General features: G+C 43.4%; 1 protein-coding gene across 1 annotated transcript in view; it reads right to left on the bottom strand.

Moving 5' to 3' along the window:
• Positions 1-21,065, bottom strand: part of LOC106579819 (kinase suppressor of Ras 2) — a 123,113-nt gene that overhangs the window by 84,875 nt on the left and 17,173 nt on the right. Inside the window, 4 exon segments of the mRNA XM_014160020.2 lie at positions 7,403-7,524; positions 7,526-7,696; positions 7,698-7,948; positions 8,371-8,406. Coding sequence (XP_014015495.2) covers positions 7,403-7,524; positions 7,526-7,696; positions 7,698-7,948; positions 8,371-8,406 — 580 coding nt within the window.

Here is a 21,065-nt window from a genome sequence, read left to right on the forward strand (position 1 = left end):
TTACGCGAATGCAGTAAGAAGCCAAGGTAAGTTGCTAGCTAGCATTAAACTTATCTTATAAAAAACAATCAATCAATCATAATCACTAGTTAACTACACATGGTTGATGATATTACTAGTTTATCTAGCCAGTCCTGCGTTGCATATAATCGATGTGGTGCGCATTCGCGAAAAAGGACTGTCTTTGCTCCGACGTGTACCTAACCATAAACATCAATGCCTTTCTTAAAATCAATACACAAGTATATATTTTTAAACCTGCATATTTAGTTAATATTGCCTGCTAACATGAATTTCTTTTAACTAGGGAAAATGTGTCACTTCTCTTGCAAACAGAGTTAGGGTATATGCAGCAGTTTGGGCCGCCTGGCTCGTTGCGAACTGTGAAGACTATTTCTTCCTAACAAAGACAGCCGACTTCGCCAAACGGGGGATGATTTAACAAAAGCGCATTTGCGGAAAAAAAAGCACAATCGTTGCACGACTGTACCTAACCATAAACATCAATGTCTTTCTTAAGATCGATACAAAGAAGTATATATTTTTAAACCTGCATATTTAGCTAGAAGAAATCCAGGTTAGCAGGCAATATTAAACAGGTGAAATTGTGTCAGTTCTCTTGCGTTCCTTGCACGCAGAATCAGGGTATATGCAACAGTTTGGGCCGCCTGGCTCGTTGCGAACTAATTTGCCAGAATTTTACGTAATTATGACATAACATTGGAGGTTGTGCAATGTAACAGGAATATTTAGACTTATGGATGCCACCCGTTAGGTAAAATACGGAACGGTTCCGTATTTCACTGAAAGAATAAATGTGATAGTTTCCGGATTCGACCATATTAATGACCTAAGGCTCGTGTTTCTGTGTGTTATTATGTTATAATTAAGTCTATGATTTGATAGAGCAGTCTGACTGAGCGGTGGTAGGCACCAGCAGGCTCGTAAGCGTTCATTCAAAATAGCACTTTTGTGCGTTTGCCAGCAGCCCTTCGCAATGCATTGTGCTGTTTATGACTTCAAGCCTATCAACTCCCAAGATTAGGCTGGTGTAACCGATGTGAAATGGCTAGCTAGTTAGCCGGGTGCGCGCTAATAGCGTTTCAAACGTCACTTGCTCTGAGACTTGGAGTAGTTGTTCCCCTTGCTCTACATGGGTAACGCTGCTTCGTGGGTGGCTGTTGTCGATGTGTTCCTGGTTCGAGCCCAGGTAGGAGCGAGGAGAGGGACGGAAGCTATACTGTTACACTGGCAATACTAAAGTGCCTATAAGAACATCCAATAGTCAAAGGTATATGAAATACAAATCGTATAGAGAGGAATAGTCCTATAATTCCTATAATAACTACAACCTAAAACATCTTACCTGGGAATATTGAAGACTCATGTTAAAAGGAACCACCAGCTTTCATATGTTCTCATGTTCTGAGCAAGGAACTTAAATGTTAGCTTTCTTACATGGCACATAATGCACTTTTACTTTCTTCTCCAACACTTTGTTTTTGCATTATTTAAACCAAATTGAACATGTTTCAATATTTATTTGAGGCTAAATTGATTTTATTGATGTATTATATTAAGTTAAAATAAGTGTTTATTCAGTATTGTTGTAATTGTCATTATTACAAATAAATAAATAAAAAAATTGTCAGATTAATCGGTATCGGATGTTTTGGTCCTCCAATAATCGGTATTGGCGTTGAAAAATCATAATCGGTCGACCTCTAGTTTCCAGGATTCTGTACATAAAGATATCACAGATAACAAAACAGCTGTCAGGCATTGGTCCTCAGTTCAGTTCTACTGACGTCTACTGGTACTCAGTAGGACCATCTCATTGTCACGTCCTGACCAGTATAGGGGTTATTTGTTATTGTAGTTTGGTCAGGACGTGGCAGGGGGTGTTTGTTTTATGTGGTTCGGGGTTTGTTGGGTTATGTTATTATGTAGGAGGGGTGTTTGTTTAGAGTGTTCCGGGGGTTTTGGACTATGTTCTTGTTAGTTTATTTCTATGTTAGTTCTAGTCTTTCTATGTTTAGTTAATGGGGTTGACCTTCAATTGGAAGCAGCTGCTCCTCGTTGCTTCTAATTGAATGTCTTATTTAAGAGGGGTGTTTTTCCTATGGGATTTGTGGGTAGTTGTCTCCTGTTTTGTGTCTGTGCACCTGACAGGACTGGTTTATGTCGTTCGTTGTTTTTGTATACGTGATTTGTTTGTTTTTCCTTCTTTTAAATTTAATAGAGAAGATGAGTATACACGTTCCCGCTGCACCTTGGTCCAATCCTTACGACGCCCGTTACACTCATTAATATACACACACACACACACTAGAGAGATATGCCATCAGTAGGAACATGGCGAGGTTAAAGGTTAATCCTGGATAGTGTGTCTTGGCTGCAATACCATGTCATTAAGAAAGAGAGGACGAGCTATGACTAAGAGTAAGACGTTTTGAGAGCTCTTTCAGACACTAAGGATAGAAGGTGAGGAATGAGGAAGCTGTGGTAACAGCAGCCGTAACCATGCAGTGTATAACCGGCTATAACAACTTTCTAATTAAGAAAGACAGGATGAGCTGAGGGTTGTTGACAGCTCTTTCAGATGTTAAGGATAGAAGGTGAGGAATGAGGAAGCTGTGGTAATGACAGCAACAACCATGCAGTGTATTAACACCTGGAAATGAGACAGTGAAAAACAGCTTTTGTACCTGGCCATGTTGTACTGTTCTGAAGAAGGAATGAAACATAATGGAACAAGACATGTAGTCAACATTAGGAGAAACAAGTCAGCTGAACCAAAAAGTAGACTTGTACGTATCCTCTTTAAACCATGTACACTGAGTGGACAAAATATTAGGAACACTATTTTGATTACATAGACTGACCAGGTGAATCCAGGTGAAAGCTATGATCCATTATTGATCACTTGTTAAATCCACTTCAATCAGTGTAGATGAAGGGGAGGAGACAGGTTAAAGAAGGATGTTTAAGCCTTGAGACAACAGACATGGATTGTGTATGTGTGCCATTCAGAGGGTGAGTCAGCAAGACAAAAGATTGAAGTGCCTTTGAACGGGGTTTGGTAGTAGGGGCCAGACACCTATTGAGTGTGTCAAGAACTGCAACACTGCTGTGTTTTTCACGCTCAACAGTTTCCCATGTGTATCAAGAATGGCCCATCACCCAAAGTACATCCAGCCAACTTGACACAACTGTTGGAAGCATTGGAGTAAACATGGGCCAGAATCCGTGTGGAACGCTTTTGTCGCCTTGTAGAGTCCCTGCCCTGGTGAATTGATGCTGCAAATCAATACGAGGAAGGTGTATATTCGTGTAGAGGAATAGCACTAGGCCTATGTTTCCCAAACCTTCAAGAAAACCAAGATTAGTTAATTAGTTGAATCAGGCTTTGCTAGTTCAGGAATAGATAACCAAAGTGGAACTGGCTGGGGGTACCCAAGGAGAGGTTAGTGAAAGATCCACTGTGTCCAGATGAGTGCTAGCTTTTCCAGGCACAGGCTAGTACTAAAACGGTCTGTCAGTGCTCAGGGACCGGTAATCAATTATCTAATGCTGATTGAGTCCCTATTCACTGCCCTGTTCATCCACTACCTCACAGGACAGACAAGTACATGCACACACACACGCATGCACGCACGCACGCACGCACGCACGCACACACACACACACACACACACACACACACACCAGGGCAGAACCCAACCCAGATGGCAGGAAAATAACCTCAAAATATTAACTTACCAATTAGGCAACGATGGGCCACTGTAATCTAATAGTATTATAAAAATGACTGTTCGTCTCCCGAGGGGCTCTCCTTTCCTGACTCCTGATGGTTCCTGATGACTGGAGGCACTGGGGTGGACCCTCTCTGGCCTGGCCTCTGTTAGTGGAGGAAACAGGCTGATCTGATCTGATCAAAATTGCACCAGATGAGACACACGGTTGGTTCAGTGGCTCAGTCAGGAACTCAGCACTTTGCTCTGTTATCTCTGTTCTGTTGACAGACATTGTTTCTCTACGGGCGCTGTTGGACGTGAATTAAACTGAACGAATTAAACTGATTGGGCCTCGGGCAGGAAGATAAAGGACTAAATGGAGTTCATTGAGAGAAGGCACTCTCAGAAAAGCAGCTCTAGCTTGTCTTTATTGTCTAACTGTTTTATTAAATGCAGTTAGAAACAACATAATGTTTCCTATGATTACCCTCTTCCTCTCTCTTGTTTAGAAGTCTATCTTAATCTCAATCTTAGTTGAATAAAACAGTTTCAAGATGGAGATGCTTTCCTGGGACTGTCCTCTCTGTCTTCTAAAGAACTTCACCTTATTCTATAGATTTTCTGTATTAGAAATGAGATTTTGAAAGATTAAAGTGTGTCTCAAGCAGACCAACAGCTGGTTGAAGTTGAACAGCCCTAACTCTAAACACTCATTTACAAACTTCTACGCTTTTAGTTTGATTGTACCGACTGCAAGCTCTCCCTCTCTTCATCCACAAACTCGTTGAGAACCCTTGTCCCCCAACAGAATCAAACTTATTACAACAAACAAGCTGCTCCAAAATCACAACCAGAAGCACAAGTGTTGTTACTGTAGTAGACCAATAGCCCCCAAAAAGCCAAACACTTCACACTTCATTCAACAGGTCCCATTACTGACAGTTCACTAACATGGCTGATGTATCATTTGGCCAGTGGGCAGGTGGGTCTGTGGGTGGGGGGGGTCCTTGCAAAAGAGGATTCTAATAATATCCCTTTCATACTAAGATGCCAACTTTATCATACTGCCAACTTTTTCCCGCCTTTTCTTTATATCTGAAAGGTATTGCCGGGATCAAAGCCAAAACTTTTATTTCCGCCAAACGACCTAGTAATCATTTCAATAAAGTTCTGCCTAAGGCTTTGTATGAAACGTAGCCGCAATGCTGAGGCGGCATTGGCACACACTACGCTTCTAAAGTCTTGATGGTTGCTAAGGCAACGCCCGTTCACCATCCTCCTGCCAGTTGTAAACTTTGCGAGGGAAGTCACTTCACCCATCTCTTCACATAACCCACCACATGCACTGCTTTATTACCCACATTGATCCATAAAGAATCACTGAGGGAATAAATATCACTGAATGATGAAAATATTGGAATAAAGTAGGCTAATGCAATTGAAGGCATCAAATTGTTGCTGACTGAAACTCCCAAAGTCATCCAATCCTCCTTGTAATACATTTGAAACAATAACTTACCCACGTGTGGTCATCCAGATGATCATTTCAGCATCGTTTTGATTGGGACAGCGACATCTCCCTGCTTTGAGACAAGTTTGGGAACTCGTCTTGACTAAATCTCTGTTTGTATATTGGTAAGGCTACAATTAGGATTTGAAAAAGTTGAGGTGAGTGCGGCCCATGATCATCTTGTCTAGTTGAATCATTTACTTCAACATTTTGAAGTTTAACAGGTGGATTACTTTGCTCTTCACTCACAGTCGTTTATTAGCCGAGGCTTACTCCCTACCGATAGGCTTACTCCCTACCAATAGGCCTACTCTCTACCAATAGGCTTACTCCCTACCGATAGGCTTACTCCCTACCAATAAACTTACTCCCTACCGATAGGCCTACTCTCTACCAATAGGCTTACTCCCTACCAATAGGCTTACTCCCTACCGATAGGCTTACTCCCTACCGATAGGTCTACTCTCTACCAATAGGCTTACTCCCTACCGATAGGCCTACTCCCTACCGATAGGCCTACTCCCTACCGATAGGCCTACTCCCTACCGATAGGCTTACTCCCTACCAAAAGCCTGTGACTTCACTGACTTGTCTGATAATCAATCAATGTGATTTTGTTTCACTGAATCTTCTGATAATCAATCAATGTGATTTTGTTTCACTGAATCTCTGTCTGTAAAGGATATTTGGTGAATTGTTTTCTGGCTGGGCAAATAAGTGGAGGTGGTAGCTCGCTTGCTTATCTACCGCTGATTAGAAACATTTAGCGTGCTATAATGTAGCCTAAATCAAGTGTTTATCTATCACTGATTAGAAACATTTAGTGTGCTATAATGTAGCCTATGCGCAATCGCTGTCACGTCCTGACCAGTATAGGGGTTATTTGTATTTGTTGGTTGGTCCGGACTTGGCAGAGTGTATTTGTTTTATGTGGTTCGGGGGTTATGAGTATTGTAGAGGGGTGTTTTATTTATGTATTACGGGGTTTTGGTGTATGTTCTGGGTTTTGTATTCTAGGTTGGTTTTCTAGTTTGTTTATTTCTGTGTGGTCTGTGTGGCTCCCGATCAGGAACAGCTGTACGTCGTTGTTCCTGATTGGGAGTCATATATTAGTTGCGTGTTTTCACCTGGGGATTTGTGGGTAGTTGATTTTGCACTGCTTGTTATTATAGCCTGTAAAACTGTTCCTGTCGTTTCTTTGTTTATTGTTTTTCCGTGTTCACATTTTAATAAATAATAATGATGAGCACGCAACCCGCTGCGCCTTGGTCCTCTCTCTCCTACGACAGCCGTTACAATCGCATATAGGCAACTCCAAAAGCCTGCAGAGGTTGTGAAATATGAATGAGACTCACATGCTTTTCAAAATAGGCTTGTTATTATTTTCTATGGGTATCATGATGAAGGTAAGACCCTACGCCTGCTTCCTAACAAGAGATGAAACGTGGACAAAAAAAGCATGAGATTGGGCTCTGTTTCAAAATATCACTCCGCCAAGAGTGTGCTGTCATCAAGGCAAAGGGAGGCTACTTTGAAGAATCTCAAATATAAAATATATTTTGATTTGTTGAACACTTTTTTGTTTACTACATGATTCCATATGTGTTATTTCATCGTTTTGATGTATTCACTATTATTCTACAATGTAAAAAATAGTAAAAATAAAGAAAAACCCTTGAATGAGTAGGTGTGTCCAAACTTTTGACTGGTACTGTACATATGTGTGTTGACTGTGAATAGGTAGCTGTGTCTTGTCTGTTTAATGAACAAAATAACGACCTACTGATTTCATTTGGATGGCGCAGCAATGGCTGCACGGACCCATAACATAGGCCTGATTATCTCAAAATATGTCATTCTATTCTTTTGAAAATACATTGTATTAGTCTTATGTTTCTTAGGACCTGCCTAAAGGAATGAATAATGGATTTATTTTTGATGGTGTATATTCTCAATGGATTTATTAAAATAAACCTCCCTCTATTACCACTCATCCCCCACTGGAGGTATAAAACGCGATACAGGCAAGAAGTTGGTAAAAATGGGCTTGTTTGTAAGGGGGTCATATAAACATGGTTTTTATTGGCAAAATATCGTAAATTCTATGTGAAAGCAGTATTAAGGGTTCAGATAGAACAAAGGTCAAATGGCTCACTTGGGTGTCTGCGTGTCAGCTGCTTCCAGACCTATGCGATTTCCCAGCTGGAACTCGTGTGACTTAGATCGGTGCAGCGCCGTGAAGCCCGGCAGTAGGTGGATGAGCTTTCGGCTGGGGGGGTGGGGGCGTCCCGGGAGCCTTCACCTTGTTCCTGCGCCTCATGGGGGGCGTGCCCGGGGGGGTCATGCTGTTGACCACCAGAGGAGTCCGGGGAGGGGTGTGGGCAAAGTGCCTCTGGCGGGGCGAGGGGGGCAGGGAGCGGTGGCCCGTGTCCATGGGGGGGGAAGGCCCCCAGTCCCAGGTGGCTGTCCACGGTGAGGCGGTCTGGCTGGACATAGGGGCCGTACGGATAGGGTAGCAAGGCCTGGGGGCTGTGATATTGGCTGTGGTGCTGCTGCTTGTACTTGGCCTGGACCTTCGGGCTTTGGGAGAGCTGGAAGCGGACCCACTGGCTGGGTTCGGGAGAGGGGAAGGGAGTGTTCTCCTTGCCGGACTCGGAGGTGGGCCACTGGATGGACCAGTCCTGCTTGGCATGGCTGCCTGCTAGAGGAGGAGGAGGAGGAGGAGGATGAGGAGGAGGGAGGAGGGAGGAAGAGGAACATGTTACAGATAACATAAACAACCACCTGATAACTTGACTCTGTTTAATTATTTACATTTATACTCATTTAACAATAATAATAAAAAAAATATTTGATTACAAAAAACAATGGCCTGATGATAGAGCAAAGAAGAGAGAGAGAGCATGCATCTGACATCAAGAGCAGATGTAATGTAGCATGGGGTTCAGATAGGAGAGGAGTAGAGGAGAGTGATGCTTGATGAACCACAGCCACCTTGATCACTAAACATTAGATGAGAAGCTGGAGATGGGGGTTCATGTTAAGTAAATGAGACAGAATAGTTTGGTTTGGGAAAGCAGTGAAGAGAGAAATTATATTTTCAGCTTAAATGGAAATAATCACCTCCGTTATTGGGCAATGTGTCATCCTCAAGTTGTTCTGGAAAGAAAAGAAAAAGAAACAAAAGTTTATAGATTATATAACAAAAATTGATAAAATATTCTGCAGTACCATGGTTGATAATTTGTTGTTTCCCTCTCTCACTCTGCCTTTTAGAGACCCAGCTATTGTAGTAATCACACAGTCTCTAAAGAGCTCTCAGCATCAAAACTCTGGCTACATTATCTGATCCAGTTCAATAACACTAATGGCTATAAACTCCTTAGGACTTTTTCTTATCTGTGATGTTTTGGGACAAGGCCACCAGAGACTTCTGGAGGGAGAAGGAGAAGGATATAGAGGGGGAGAGGTAGTGAGGAGAGGAGAGAGAGAGAGAGAGAGAGAGAGAGAGAGAGAGAGAGAGAGAGGAGAGAGAAGGAGAGGAGAGGAGAGGAGAGGAGAGGAGAGGAGAGGAGAGGAGAGAGAGGAGAGGAGTAGAAGGAAAGGGAGAGGCCTGCATTAACACGCGTGAGGGACTGAGTGTCTTATGGCCTCTCGTCTGAGGTCAGGGGTCAAAGTATCTCTTCAGGACGACATCATATACATGTTCCCTCTGTGTCTGACTGAGACACTCCCCGGGACAGTACAGTACACACACACACACACACACACACATACACAGCAAGTGACAGACAATGTCCTGGGGACATGAGAGTACAGTTTATCTAGACTAGAGGAGTCCTCAGGGATGTGTCCAATGGGAGACGTGTTGGTTGTCAAATGACATTCCTCAATAACTGCGGGTGACGTCAAAGAGTTAGTCATTCTAGTTCCATGGTATACGTCATGCTCTGTTCTTCAGACAAACAACATATAACAACAATGGAAAGTGTCCTATCTGATCATATAGGCTACAGTTGTCAGACTGTCTGCTTGCATGGACCTACACTCAAACCACTATCAGTGGTGTCTCAACATACATGAATACAACTCTGCCCATAGGTACTCATGGTGTTGCATATTAATCAACTTAATGCATAAGCAGGGCCAAATGAGTTAACCACTGAGATGAGAGAGACTTGTGATGATGGAGGAGATCTGTATACGGGGTTCTATAGTACAAGGGTCCTGGGGGGGAGACAGACTGTGTAATGGAGAACCTCACTGCTCTCCTTTCTCCTGGAGGCGGACCAGCCTCCTTCCCGCACTTCAAACATACACACTTACGCAAGGCCACACACACACACACACACACACACACACACACACACACACACACACACACACACACACACACACACACACACACACACACACACACACACACACGGGTCTCTGAAACAGACTTGAAGTGTGCTGCACAGTGCACCAAACTCCTCAGACAAGACCAGGATGCAACAGGAAAAGAGGCCAACGGAGCGCTCCTTAACTGCTCAGAAAGGAATAGAAGGGGAGGATGACCCACCCTCAAGCATCCTTCATCAGCAAAAACGTATGACAAACAAGCCACTGGAAATTAAAACGTTTGGCATCTCCTCACTTGAAATGTTTCGAAATCATCAAAGAGCCTTCTTCACCCGTGGATACCAATAAACTGGCATTAGCTCTGTTAATATAGATGATGACGAGACACACACACACACACACACACACACACACACACACACACACACACACACACGCCCACGCCCATACACAAAGCATGTGATACTGATCAAATTACAGCCCAAGCATTAATTACACACAAGACCTGAATAATCCAATATTGTCTGCAAACATCCATGTAACTAATGTACAGTGGGAATAATCCCTCTCCAGAGTATATTAGAGTATCCATTTCCTTGGAGTCTTTTAGTAAAAGCTCATTTGAAATGGTTTCTGTAATACTGTTGTCAGGGCTAGAGAAGGGAAGGGATATAGAGAAACAATGAAGTCTAACCAGATACATAAAAATGTTTGGCTCTGTAACGGCTCAATTTACCAACCATACTAGTTTCTTAGCAACTGCTTTATTAAAATATTAACAGAGCTCCCTAGGAGCGGCAGGTGGCCGAGTGTTGGGCCAGTAACCGAAAGGTTGCTGGATCAAATCCCAGAACTGACAAGGTAAAAATCTGTTGTTCTGCCTCAGAACAAGGCAGTTAACCCACTGTAGGCTGTCATTGTAAATAAGAATTTGTTCTTAACTGACTTGCCTTGTTAAAAAAAAAACATAAATAAATTGACTGCAGTTACTTCATGTGACCTCACAACAAAAAGACAAAAACCTTTTCTCTTCCCATTCTATGGAGTGTAACTCTCATTCTATGGAGTGTAACTCTCATTCTATGTAGTGTAACTCTCATTCTATGGAGTGTAACTCTCATTCTATGTAGTGTAACTCTCATTCTATGTAGTGTAACTCACATTCGATGTAGTGTAACTCTCATTCTATGGAGTGTAACTCTCATTCTATGTAGTGTAACTCTCATTCTATGAAGTGTAACTCTCATTCTATGCAGTGTAACTCTCATTCTATGTAGTGTAACTCTCATCTCATTCTATGTAGTGTAACTCTCATTCTATGTAGTGTAACTCTCATTCTATGGAGTGTAACTCTCATTCTATGGAGTGTAAATCACATTCTATGGAGTGTAACTCATTCTATGTAGTGTAACTCTCATTCTATGGAGTGTAACTCTCATTCTATGGCGTGTAAATCACATTCTATGGAGTGTAACTCTCATTCTATGTAGTGTAACTCTCATTCTATGTAGTGTAACTCATTCTATGTAGTGTAACTCTCATTCTATGGAGTGTAACTCTCATTCTATGTAGTGTAACTCTCATTCTATGGAGTGTAACTCTCATTCTATGGAGTGTAACTCATTCTATGTAGTGTAACTCTCATTCTATGTAGTGTAACTCATTCTATGTAGTGTAACTCTCATTCTATGGAGTGTAACTCTCATTCTATGTAGTGTAACTCTCATTCTATGGAGTGTAACTCTCATTCTATGGAGTGTAACTCTCATTCTATGTAGTGTAACTCTCATTCTATGGAGTGTAACTCTCATTCTATGGAGTGTAAATCACATTCTATGGAGTGTAACTCTCATTCTATGTAGTGTAACTCTCATTCTATGCAGTGTAACTCTCATTCTATGCAGTGTAACTCTCATTCTATGTAGTGTAACTCTCATTCTATGTAGTGTAACTCTCATTCTATGGAGTGTAACTCTCATTCTATGGAGTGTAACTCTCATTCTATGTAGTGTAACTCTCATTCTATGGAGTGTAACTCTCATTCTATGGAGTGTAAATCACATTCTATGGAGTGTAACTCTCATTCTATGTAGTGTAACTCTCATTCTATGCAGTGTAACTCTCATTCTATGCAGTGTAACTCTCATTCTATGTAGTGTAACTCTCATTCTATGTAGTGTAACTCTCATTCTATGGAGTGTAACTCTCATTCTATGTAGTGTAACTCTCATTCTATGGAGTGTAACTCTCATTCTATGGCGTGTAAATCACATTCTATGGCGTGTAACTCTCATTCTATGGAGTGTAACTCTCATTCTATGGCGTGTAAATCACATTCTATGGCGTGTAACTCTCATCCTATGTAGTGTAACTCTTATTCTATGTAGTGTAACTCTCATTCTATGTAGTGTAACTCTCATTCTATGTAGTGTAACTCTCATTCTATGGAGCGTTCCAAAGCCTATTCATTCTAGTTATTTGGTTCCACCTCTCTTTAGAGTGACTGTCTGTAGAGTGACTGTCTGTAGAGTGACTTGGTGATGGATGAGGTGAACTTCCCCCTTACTATGTAAACCGATTTGGGTGTCTAGAAAAGTGCTATATAAATCCAATCAATAAGAGATATTTACATATAGGTAGAGTTCTGTGAAAATAGGCGTTTAACAGCATACTAATTCGACTAATTAGGACCAGACTTGTGCTGTTGTGTGGTAAATGGCAGAGAAAGGCCACTGGGATTCTATCCTCATAGGACTCTGGTCAAAATTATTGCACTATATAGTGAATAGGATACCATTTGGGAAACACCCTTTGCGAAAGGATGCCATATGCTGCTCCGGAAGGGATTCATTTTTTATTTTGTCCTTTGAATGGGATGACGGTGGACGATGGTGGTTCTTACAGCATCAGTGGTAGCTAGAGAGCTTCCTGTCTTCTATCCTCTCCTGTTCTCTCCTCTCCTTTCCTTTCCTCTTATCTCCTCTCTTCTCATGCCCTGTCCTCCTCTTCTCTTCTCCTCATCTCTCCCATACTCATCTCCTCTTTTGTCCTCTCCTCTCCCATACTCCTCTCGTCCTCTCCTCTCTTACCCTCTCCCCTCCTCTCTTGTCCTCTCTTCCTCTCCTCTCTCATCCTCTCCGCCCATCCTCTCTCCTCCTCTCATCTTGTTCTCTCCTCCTCTCCTTTCAAGTCCTCTTCTCTGATCCTCTCCTCTCTTCTTGTCCTTTCCTCTTGTCGTCTTCTCCTCCTCTCCTCTCCTCTCTTGTCCTCTCCTCTCCTCTTTTGTCCTCTCCTCTCTTCCTCTCTTGTCCCCTCCTCTCCTCTCTTGTCCCCTCCTCTCCTCTCTTGTTCTCTCCTCTCCTCTCTCGTCCTCTCCTCTCTTGCCCCCTCCTCTCCTCTCCTCCTCTCTCATCCTCTCCTCTTCTCATCCTCTCCACTCCTCCTCCTCTCCCCTCTTGTCCTCTCCTCTCTTGTTCCCTCCTCTCCTCCTTCTCTCCTCTCTTGTTCCCTCCTCTCCTCCTTCTCTCCTCTCATGTCCTCTCCTCCTTCTCTCCTCTCTTGTCCTCTCCTCTCCTCCTCTCCTCTCCTCTCTTGTTCTCTCCTCCTCTCCTCCTCTCCTCTCTTGTCCTCTACTCTCTTGTCCTCTCCTACTCTCCTCTCCTCTCTCGTCCTCTCCTCTCTTCTCCTCCTCTCCTCCTCTCCTCTCTTGTCCTCTCCTCTCCTCCTCTTTTCTCTTGTCCTCTCCTCTCTTGTCCTCCTCTCTTGTCCTCTCCTCTCCTCCTTTCTTGTCCTTTCCTCACTTCTCGTCCTCTCTTGTCCTCTCCTCACTTCTCCTCCACTCTTGTCCTCTCCTCCTCTCCTCGCTTGTCCTCTCCTCTCTTGTCCTCTCCTCCTCTCCTCTTCTTTCTGTACTCACAGATGGCATTTGAAGCTAATTAGTTGTGAGTGTATCGCTGCAGTCTTAAGGCAGGGCAGGCATTGGGCCAGTCTTTTTAATGATGAAAAGATGAGTGAGGATGTATACTGAGTCTGAGTATTCCGGGCACGACTTGTCTCTCTCATGAACACTTAGCTCTCAGCGTTAAGGCTAGATCAACACTATTAGTAAGGACAAGGCAGGATGTTTGGTTTACAGTGAGTGTACAGTGAGTACGCTTGTATGCATGCATGTGGTGAGTGTGTGTGGGCTACTGAAGAGGGGCATGCTGGGTATATAATGTGTGTACATTGGATCAACACAGAGGGACTAACTGACAAGATCCTAGCTTAAACAATATGACTCAACGCTGAAGGAACTTGCGAGTTGAAATAAGAACCAAGACTTGTGTGAAAGCCACAATCACCTTGCATTTGTTTTTAATGCAATAAACTATTCTAATATACACTTTAAATGAAAGTGTTCTTAATAGCTGACATTCTCATTTACTGTAAATGAATTACATGTCTCACTCCTCAATATACAATCACATGTCTCACTCCTCAATATACAATTACACGTCTCACTCCTCAATATACAATTACACGTCTCACTCCTCAATATACAATTACACGTCTCACTCCTCAATATACAATTACACGTCTCACTCCTCAATATACAATCACATGTCACGCGTTACATTTTTCTATTGAACCTCAAAAAGGTTGTTATGGATGCAACTGTGAAGGATGCAGCCATACCTGAGTAACCGTATCTATTCCTCCGTCACCAGCTCACACAGAGAATGGAACTCGGGACCTCTGTCTCGCAAACACACCACAATGTCTTAGCCAGCTACGCCACCAAAAAGCTAGCGATTCTACAGCGTGGGTGGAGACACTTCAAGCTGAAGAGTCCAAGTGAGGTTACAAATCCTGTACACAACAAAGTTTATATTAGTCACTGGCTTCTCCAATAACAGACGTGAAACTAACTCTGCGATGGCTTTAAGAGTCATTACAAAATACCGTGACAAATCAAACTTTTTCATGTGAATATTCTGCATATTCATGATCTGCGTAGGAGTTACAAAGACAGGCCTCCATAGAGGGCCATGAAGAATCTTCCCAACGGACCCATTCCTCTCAGAGAATACAAAACACACACCAAATGTCATATTTCAAAGTGGGGGCTGAGCGTCAGAGTGTAGTGGTGGTCATTTTCTCTCTTAAGGTTGAAAGAAAGGACTGAGTCTGGAGGCTGGGCATGAGTCTGGGACTGGAGTCTGGGGCTGGAGGCTGGGGATGGGGGCTAAGTCTGGGGATGAGGCTGGGGATGAGTCTGGAGGCTGGGGCTGGTGGCTGGGGATGAGGATGGAGGCTGGGGATGAGCCTGGAAGCTGGGGATGAAGCTGGAGGCTGGAGATGAAGCTGGAGGCTGGGGCTGGAGGCTGGGGATGGAGGCTGAGGATGGGGCTGAAGGCTGAGGAGGGTGCTGGAGACTAAGAATAAGGCTGGAGAATGGGGATGAGGCTGGGGCTGGAGGCTGGGGATGGAGGCTGAGGATGGGGCTGGAGGCTGAGGAGGGTGCTGGAGGCTGCGGATGAGGCTGGGGCTGGAGAATGGGGATGAAGCTGGGGAAGAAGCTGGAGGCTGAGACTGGAGCCTGGGAATGAGTCTGGAGGCTGGGGCTGGTGACTTGGGAGGAGTCTGGAGGCTGGGGATGAGAATGAAGGCTCGGGCTGGGGATGAGGCTGAGGCTGGGGATGAGTCTGAAGGCTGGGGCTGGGGATGAGGCTGGGACTACGGATGAGTCTGAAGGCTAGGGCTGGGGATGAGGCTAGGACTGAAGTGGGGCTGAGTCTGAAGGCTGGGGATGAGTCTGAAGGCTGGGCCTGGGGATGAGGCTGGGACTGGGTATGAGGCTGCGTACCAAATGGTAACCTATTCCCTATATAGGGCACTACTTTTGACCAGGGCTTTATGGGCCCTTATCAAAAGAAGTGCACTATAAATGGAATAGGGTGCCATTTGAGACGTGACCTGGGAGACAAAATATGCCTTTCTTTCCCTTTCGCTCTGAGTATGAGAGGCCCTAATAGCAGTCGCGCAGTGTATGGTGTTCCCGTTACATTCACACCTCTCGCCGGCCACCCGTTTGAAAAGAGTACATTAGAGTGTGTGTGTGTATGTGTCCAACCCCCTTGCTGACCGTGAGAAGCAGGATAACTGAGGAGAACAGTAACTGTATCTGTACCTGTATCTGTATATGTCTGTACAATACAGAGTTACAACTCTTAGCTATCCATGTTATGCATGGCTATATCATTTATAATTGGGCTGAATTGGGCTGGCTTTGGTCTGTTTTATGTACAGCAGTGGAGGCTTCTCAGAGGAGGACCAGCCTCCTCAGTGAATTTCATAAAAATAAAAATACTGAAACATTCAAAAAGTTATTATTTTCAGAAAAAACTACACTAAATATATTCACATCACCAAATAATTGATTAAAACACAGTGTTATGCAATGAAAGTCTACAGTAGCTGGAGGAGAGTTAGCTTCCATCCTCAACTGGGTACAGTGACTTCAATACAAAACCTAGGAGGCTCGTGGTTCTCACCCCCTTCCATAGACTTACACAGTAATCATGACAACTTCCGGAGGATGTCCTCCAACCTATCAGAGCTCTTGCAGCATGAACTGACATGTTGTCCACCAAATCAAAGGATCACAGAATGAATCTAGTACTGAAAGCATAAACTACAGCAAGCTAGCACTGCAGTGGATAAAATGTGGTGAGTAGTTGACTCTTATTTGTTTTCACTTTCTTAACTAGAGAATGCAGCTACAAACACCTGGCTCAAACAGAGAGGGATGCTATGTTAGCTAGCTGGCTATGTCTATCCAACACTGGAACTCTTCCAAGTCAAGGTAAGCTTTTGGTTTTAATAATTTATTGCCACCAGGGCCCACCGGTGTAACTGCTAAACTGCATGCTGACTACACTGTACTGCATGATTGTAACAGATTTACTAACACGTTAGTTCTAGTAGGTATGTTGACTATGACGTTAGCTAATATGGTGACAACAATGTAGGTTGTGTGTAGAGGTTAGTGGTTATGATATGAAGGTTTGGCTTGGAAAGTTTTTTTCGCCTGGTTACAGACAGCTGATATGTTGTGCACTGAAGTCCACAAGCGAAGGGAAAAGGTGAGAAGAGGAGAGTGAGAAGGAATTATACAACGATCAAAGGGACAATGCTGTTTGTATGTGGCTGCTGTGAAAGTGAACTGTGTTTTGCGTGTGATTAGGGGTGTATTCATTTCGCCTATTCTGTTGAAAAATGTTTCTTAAATGGAAGCAAACAGAACGAAACGGGGATAAACATACCTGAATTTGTAGAAATAGAAACTCATGTTTGCAACTGTTGGACTAATTATTACACCCTAGATCAGCTAGATGCAGGCAAGAGTGTGCAAGGCGGTATTGAATGTGTCAATGTCTGTCACCTTGATTACTCAAATTTGTCTCTCGACGTGTCTGCACCTACGTTGATAACTTTAATTCAAAGGCTAAGTTCTAGCAACCTCCTGATGGGTATGGGGAAAATGTTAGCATGATGTAGTATCCTAAACCCATTGATGTTATATTGAGTTGGTTGAATGGAATATGAATGGCAGTCATCCAATATGCTGTAATAGAAATAAAGCCGTGCACACAAAAAATGAATTTGTCCTCCCTCATCTTAAACGGCACCAACCACCACTGATGTACAGGTCTAACCTATGTGTAGGTGTGTGTGATCTATTAGGCTTGGTTGGAACAACTACAACTAGGCGCACACACAAACACAAAGGGACACACACACACACACACACCCAATTGGACTCTGTATGGGTGTCCAATCACCTGGCTGTCTCCTTTGGAGGAAGTTGGAACAGCAGCCAATCAGCTACTGGCTACAATCTAATCAGGCCTTAGGAACAGACACACAGGCCAGACCAGTGTGTGTGTGTGTGTGTGTGTGTGTGTGTGTGTGTGTGTGTGTGTGTGTGTGTGTGTGTGTGGCGTGTGTGTGTGCATATGCGTGTGTGTGTGTGCACGTGTGTATCCAGTCACAATCTAACCCTAGCCCAGAGCCTATTCAACACCCACAGGCTACAATGAACCTGCCTACTGCTCTGAGTAGGGTGCTGTCTTTCAGATGGGACGTTAAACAGGTGTCCTGACTCTCTCTGTGGTCATTACAGATTCCATGGCACATGTCGCAAGAGTAGGGGTGTTAACCCGTGTCCTGGCTAAATTCCCAGGCTGGCCCCATTCCATCATGGCCACCTAATCATCCCTTCATTCCTTATTGGCAAATGGTTGCTGTGCATCACCCAATTGGGTGCCACTTGGGTGATGCACTAGGTAAATCACTTTTAGTAGCTCAGTTGGTAGAAAGGAGCTTTATAAATCCATTATTATTATTATTATTTTATTTTTTATTATTTCACCTTTATTTAACCAGGTAGGCCAGTGGATAACAAGTTCCTCGTCATTATTATTATTACTGGAGTTAGCTGTGTGTAGAATCAAGACAGGGAAGGGAAGTGACCGTAAGATGAACTTTGGGACTGACGGGACATTGTGTTATCTGACAGCAGTTTGGTACATGGCCATGATTTTCCAAAGCAACATCTGCTGTCTTTTTCATTTGGAGAAAAAATATTCCCGGTCTGTGTACTATGACCGTGACGATGAGAACACTGCACCGACAATACAACTCTTCTCAACTTGGCTTCATAACATAAAGTATTCCCAGTGACTCATCAAAGAGACACATCTGGTGGGAATGAATGAATGTGTGTGTGTGTGTGTGGGGGGGGGGGGGTGTTGACACACACATCAAACCTTGATATCAAACCTAGTTTTGTGATGGTCTACTGTGCCCTTCTGCTCAGCCAGCAACACTACAACACAAGACTGTTTAGTTCTGAAAATAAACATGTGGTCTGTGCTGCCCCCTATTGGACAAAATGCCAACGGACTACATGCTCTGTGTGCTGGGAGGGTGCATCTCAATCATCCACAGCAGCCACCTTTCCTCATATCCTTCCTTCATCTATACTGATCTGAAAACACTGGACAGGAAAAAGCAAAATGGTGTAATGTCTTGTAATGCCGCACAATAATTTGGTTTCCATTGTCATCAGTGGAGATGAAGGAAATGAGACAAGGAGACTATTGAGATGAGAGGAACGAGGGGACTACTGTGAGGATGTCACACAGTCACAGGTAAAGGGTACTAAATGTGGCTGTTACAGTATACGAGGGCAGAGAACTTCATTTATCCTATAATGGCAAGAGCAATGAATAACTCAATATGGATCATTTAACCCTTAGATATTTCCCTGTAAAAACTTGGTGCTGGAGACCCACAGGGAAGCAGGTAGCCTAGCGGTTAGAGAGGCGGGCCCTGGAGGGTTGCCAGTTTGAACCCCAGGTCAGACGGGACAAATCTGGCAGGAAGTGAGCTGGCATCCAGAAGGTTGCTGTTATCAAATTCAAGATGCCATTGCCTGACGTTGTGCCCTTGAGCAAGGCATTTAACCCTCCACAACAGCTTCTTGGGCGCCCAGTGTTGCAGCCAAATCCTGCACGTGTCTTTTGGAGGGGTTGGGTTAAAAGCGGAAGTCAAATTTCAGTTGGAATTTGTGTGCAATTGACCAACAAAAGTGATCTCAAGGTGTGCAGGCTTTTCCACTAACACAGCAGAATAGACTAGCAGAGTCAACAGATTCAATCCCACCAGTCATTGTATCTCCAGCCCTTCATTCCTCATTGTGTCTTTCTGAGACTGGCATCCAGGCTATATTGACTTCATACTGTGTTGCTAAATCTGGTCAACAGATGGCAGCATTCACCAGTTCATGAAAAGTCCTCATGAACTGTGTAGATCAGGTGGTGTAAAGTACATGGGTAAAAATACTTTCATGTACTACTTAAGTAGTTTTTTGGGGTATCTGTACTTTACTTTGCTATTAATATTTTACTTCACTACATTCCTAAAGAAAATTATGTACTTTTTACTCCTACATTTTCCCTGACACCCAAAAGTACTTGCTTAGCAGGACAGGAAAATTGTCTATTTCATACACTTATCAAGAGAACATCCTTGGTCATCCCTACTGCCTCTGATCTGGCGGAGTCACTAAACACATGCTTCATTTTTAAATGATGTCTGAGTTGGAGCAAGCCTCTGGCTATCGGTAAAAAAAAAAAAATAGAAAATAATTTTTAAAAGGAAAAGTACAAGTCTAAATAATTTAAAATTCCTTATAATATAATTTATATTAAGTACATTTTAGCAATTACATTTGCTTTTGATACTTAAGTATATTTAAAGCCAAATACTTTTAGACTTTTACTCAAGTAGTATTTTAGTGGATGATTTTCACTTGAGTCATTTTCTATTAAGGTATCTTTACTTTTACTCAAGTATGACATTTGGGTACTTTTTCCACCACTGCTCTCCAACCCTGTTCTGGAGAGTTACCCTTGTGTTGGTTTTCTCTCCAACCCTGTTCCTGGAGAGTTACCCTTGTGTTGGTTTTCTCTCCAACCCTGTTCCTGGAGAGCTACCCTTGTGTTGGTTTTCTCTCCAACCCTGTTCCTGGAGAGTTACCCTTGTGTTGGTTTTCTCTCCAACCCTGTTCCTGGAGAGTTACCCTTGTGTTGGTTTTCTCTCCAACCCTGTTCCTGGAGAGTTACCCTTCTGTTGGTTTTCTCTAACCCTGTTCCTGGAGAGTTACCCTTGTGTTGGTTTTCTCTCCAACCCTGTTCCTGGAGAGTTACCCTTCTGTTGGTTTTCTCTAACCCTGTTCCTGGAGAGTTACCCTTGTGTTGGTTTTCTCTCCAACCCTGTTCCTGGAGAGTTACCCTTGTGTTGGTTTTCTCTCCAACCCTGTTCCTGGAGAGTTACCCTTGTGTTGGTTTTCTCTCCAACCCTGTTCCTGGAGAGTTACCCTTGTGTTGGTTTTCTCTCCAACCCTGTTCCTGGAGAGTTACCCTTGTGTTGGTTTTCTCTCCAACCCTGTTCCTGGAGAGCTACCCTTGTGTTGGTTTTCTCTCCAACCCTGTTCCTGGAGAGCTACCCTCCTATAACCTAGCTGATTCAGCTTATCAACAAGCTAATTATTAGAATCAAGTGCACAAGATTAGGGTTGGAGTTTACATTTACATTTTAGTCATTTAGCAGACGCTCTTATCCAGAGCGACTTACAGTAGTGAATGCATACATTTCATACATTTTTTTTCATTTTTTTCTTCTCCGTACTGGCCCCCCGTGGGAAACGAACCCACAACCCTGGCGTTGCAAACACCATGCTCTACCAACTGAGCCACAGGGAATCTGACTCTCTGGAGTACTGTCTCCACTTGTACATTTGTTGGCCATTGGTGTTCTCCAGATAAGCGTCTCACTTCAAACCTTCAAGTTCAAACCTATAGGACGGTTGCTCTCCAGGAACAGGGCTGGAGAGCTCATGTATAGATAACCTCGTACTACCATCC

The sequence above is a fragment of the Salmo salar genome, chromosome ssa20, assembly GCF_905237065.1.
Source record: "Salmo salar chromosome ssa20, Ssal_v3.1, whole genome shotgun sequence".
Lineage (NCBI taxonomy): Eukaryota > Metazoa > Chordata > Actinopteri > Salmoniformes > Salmonidae > Salmo > Salmo salar.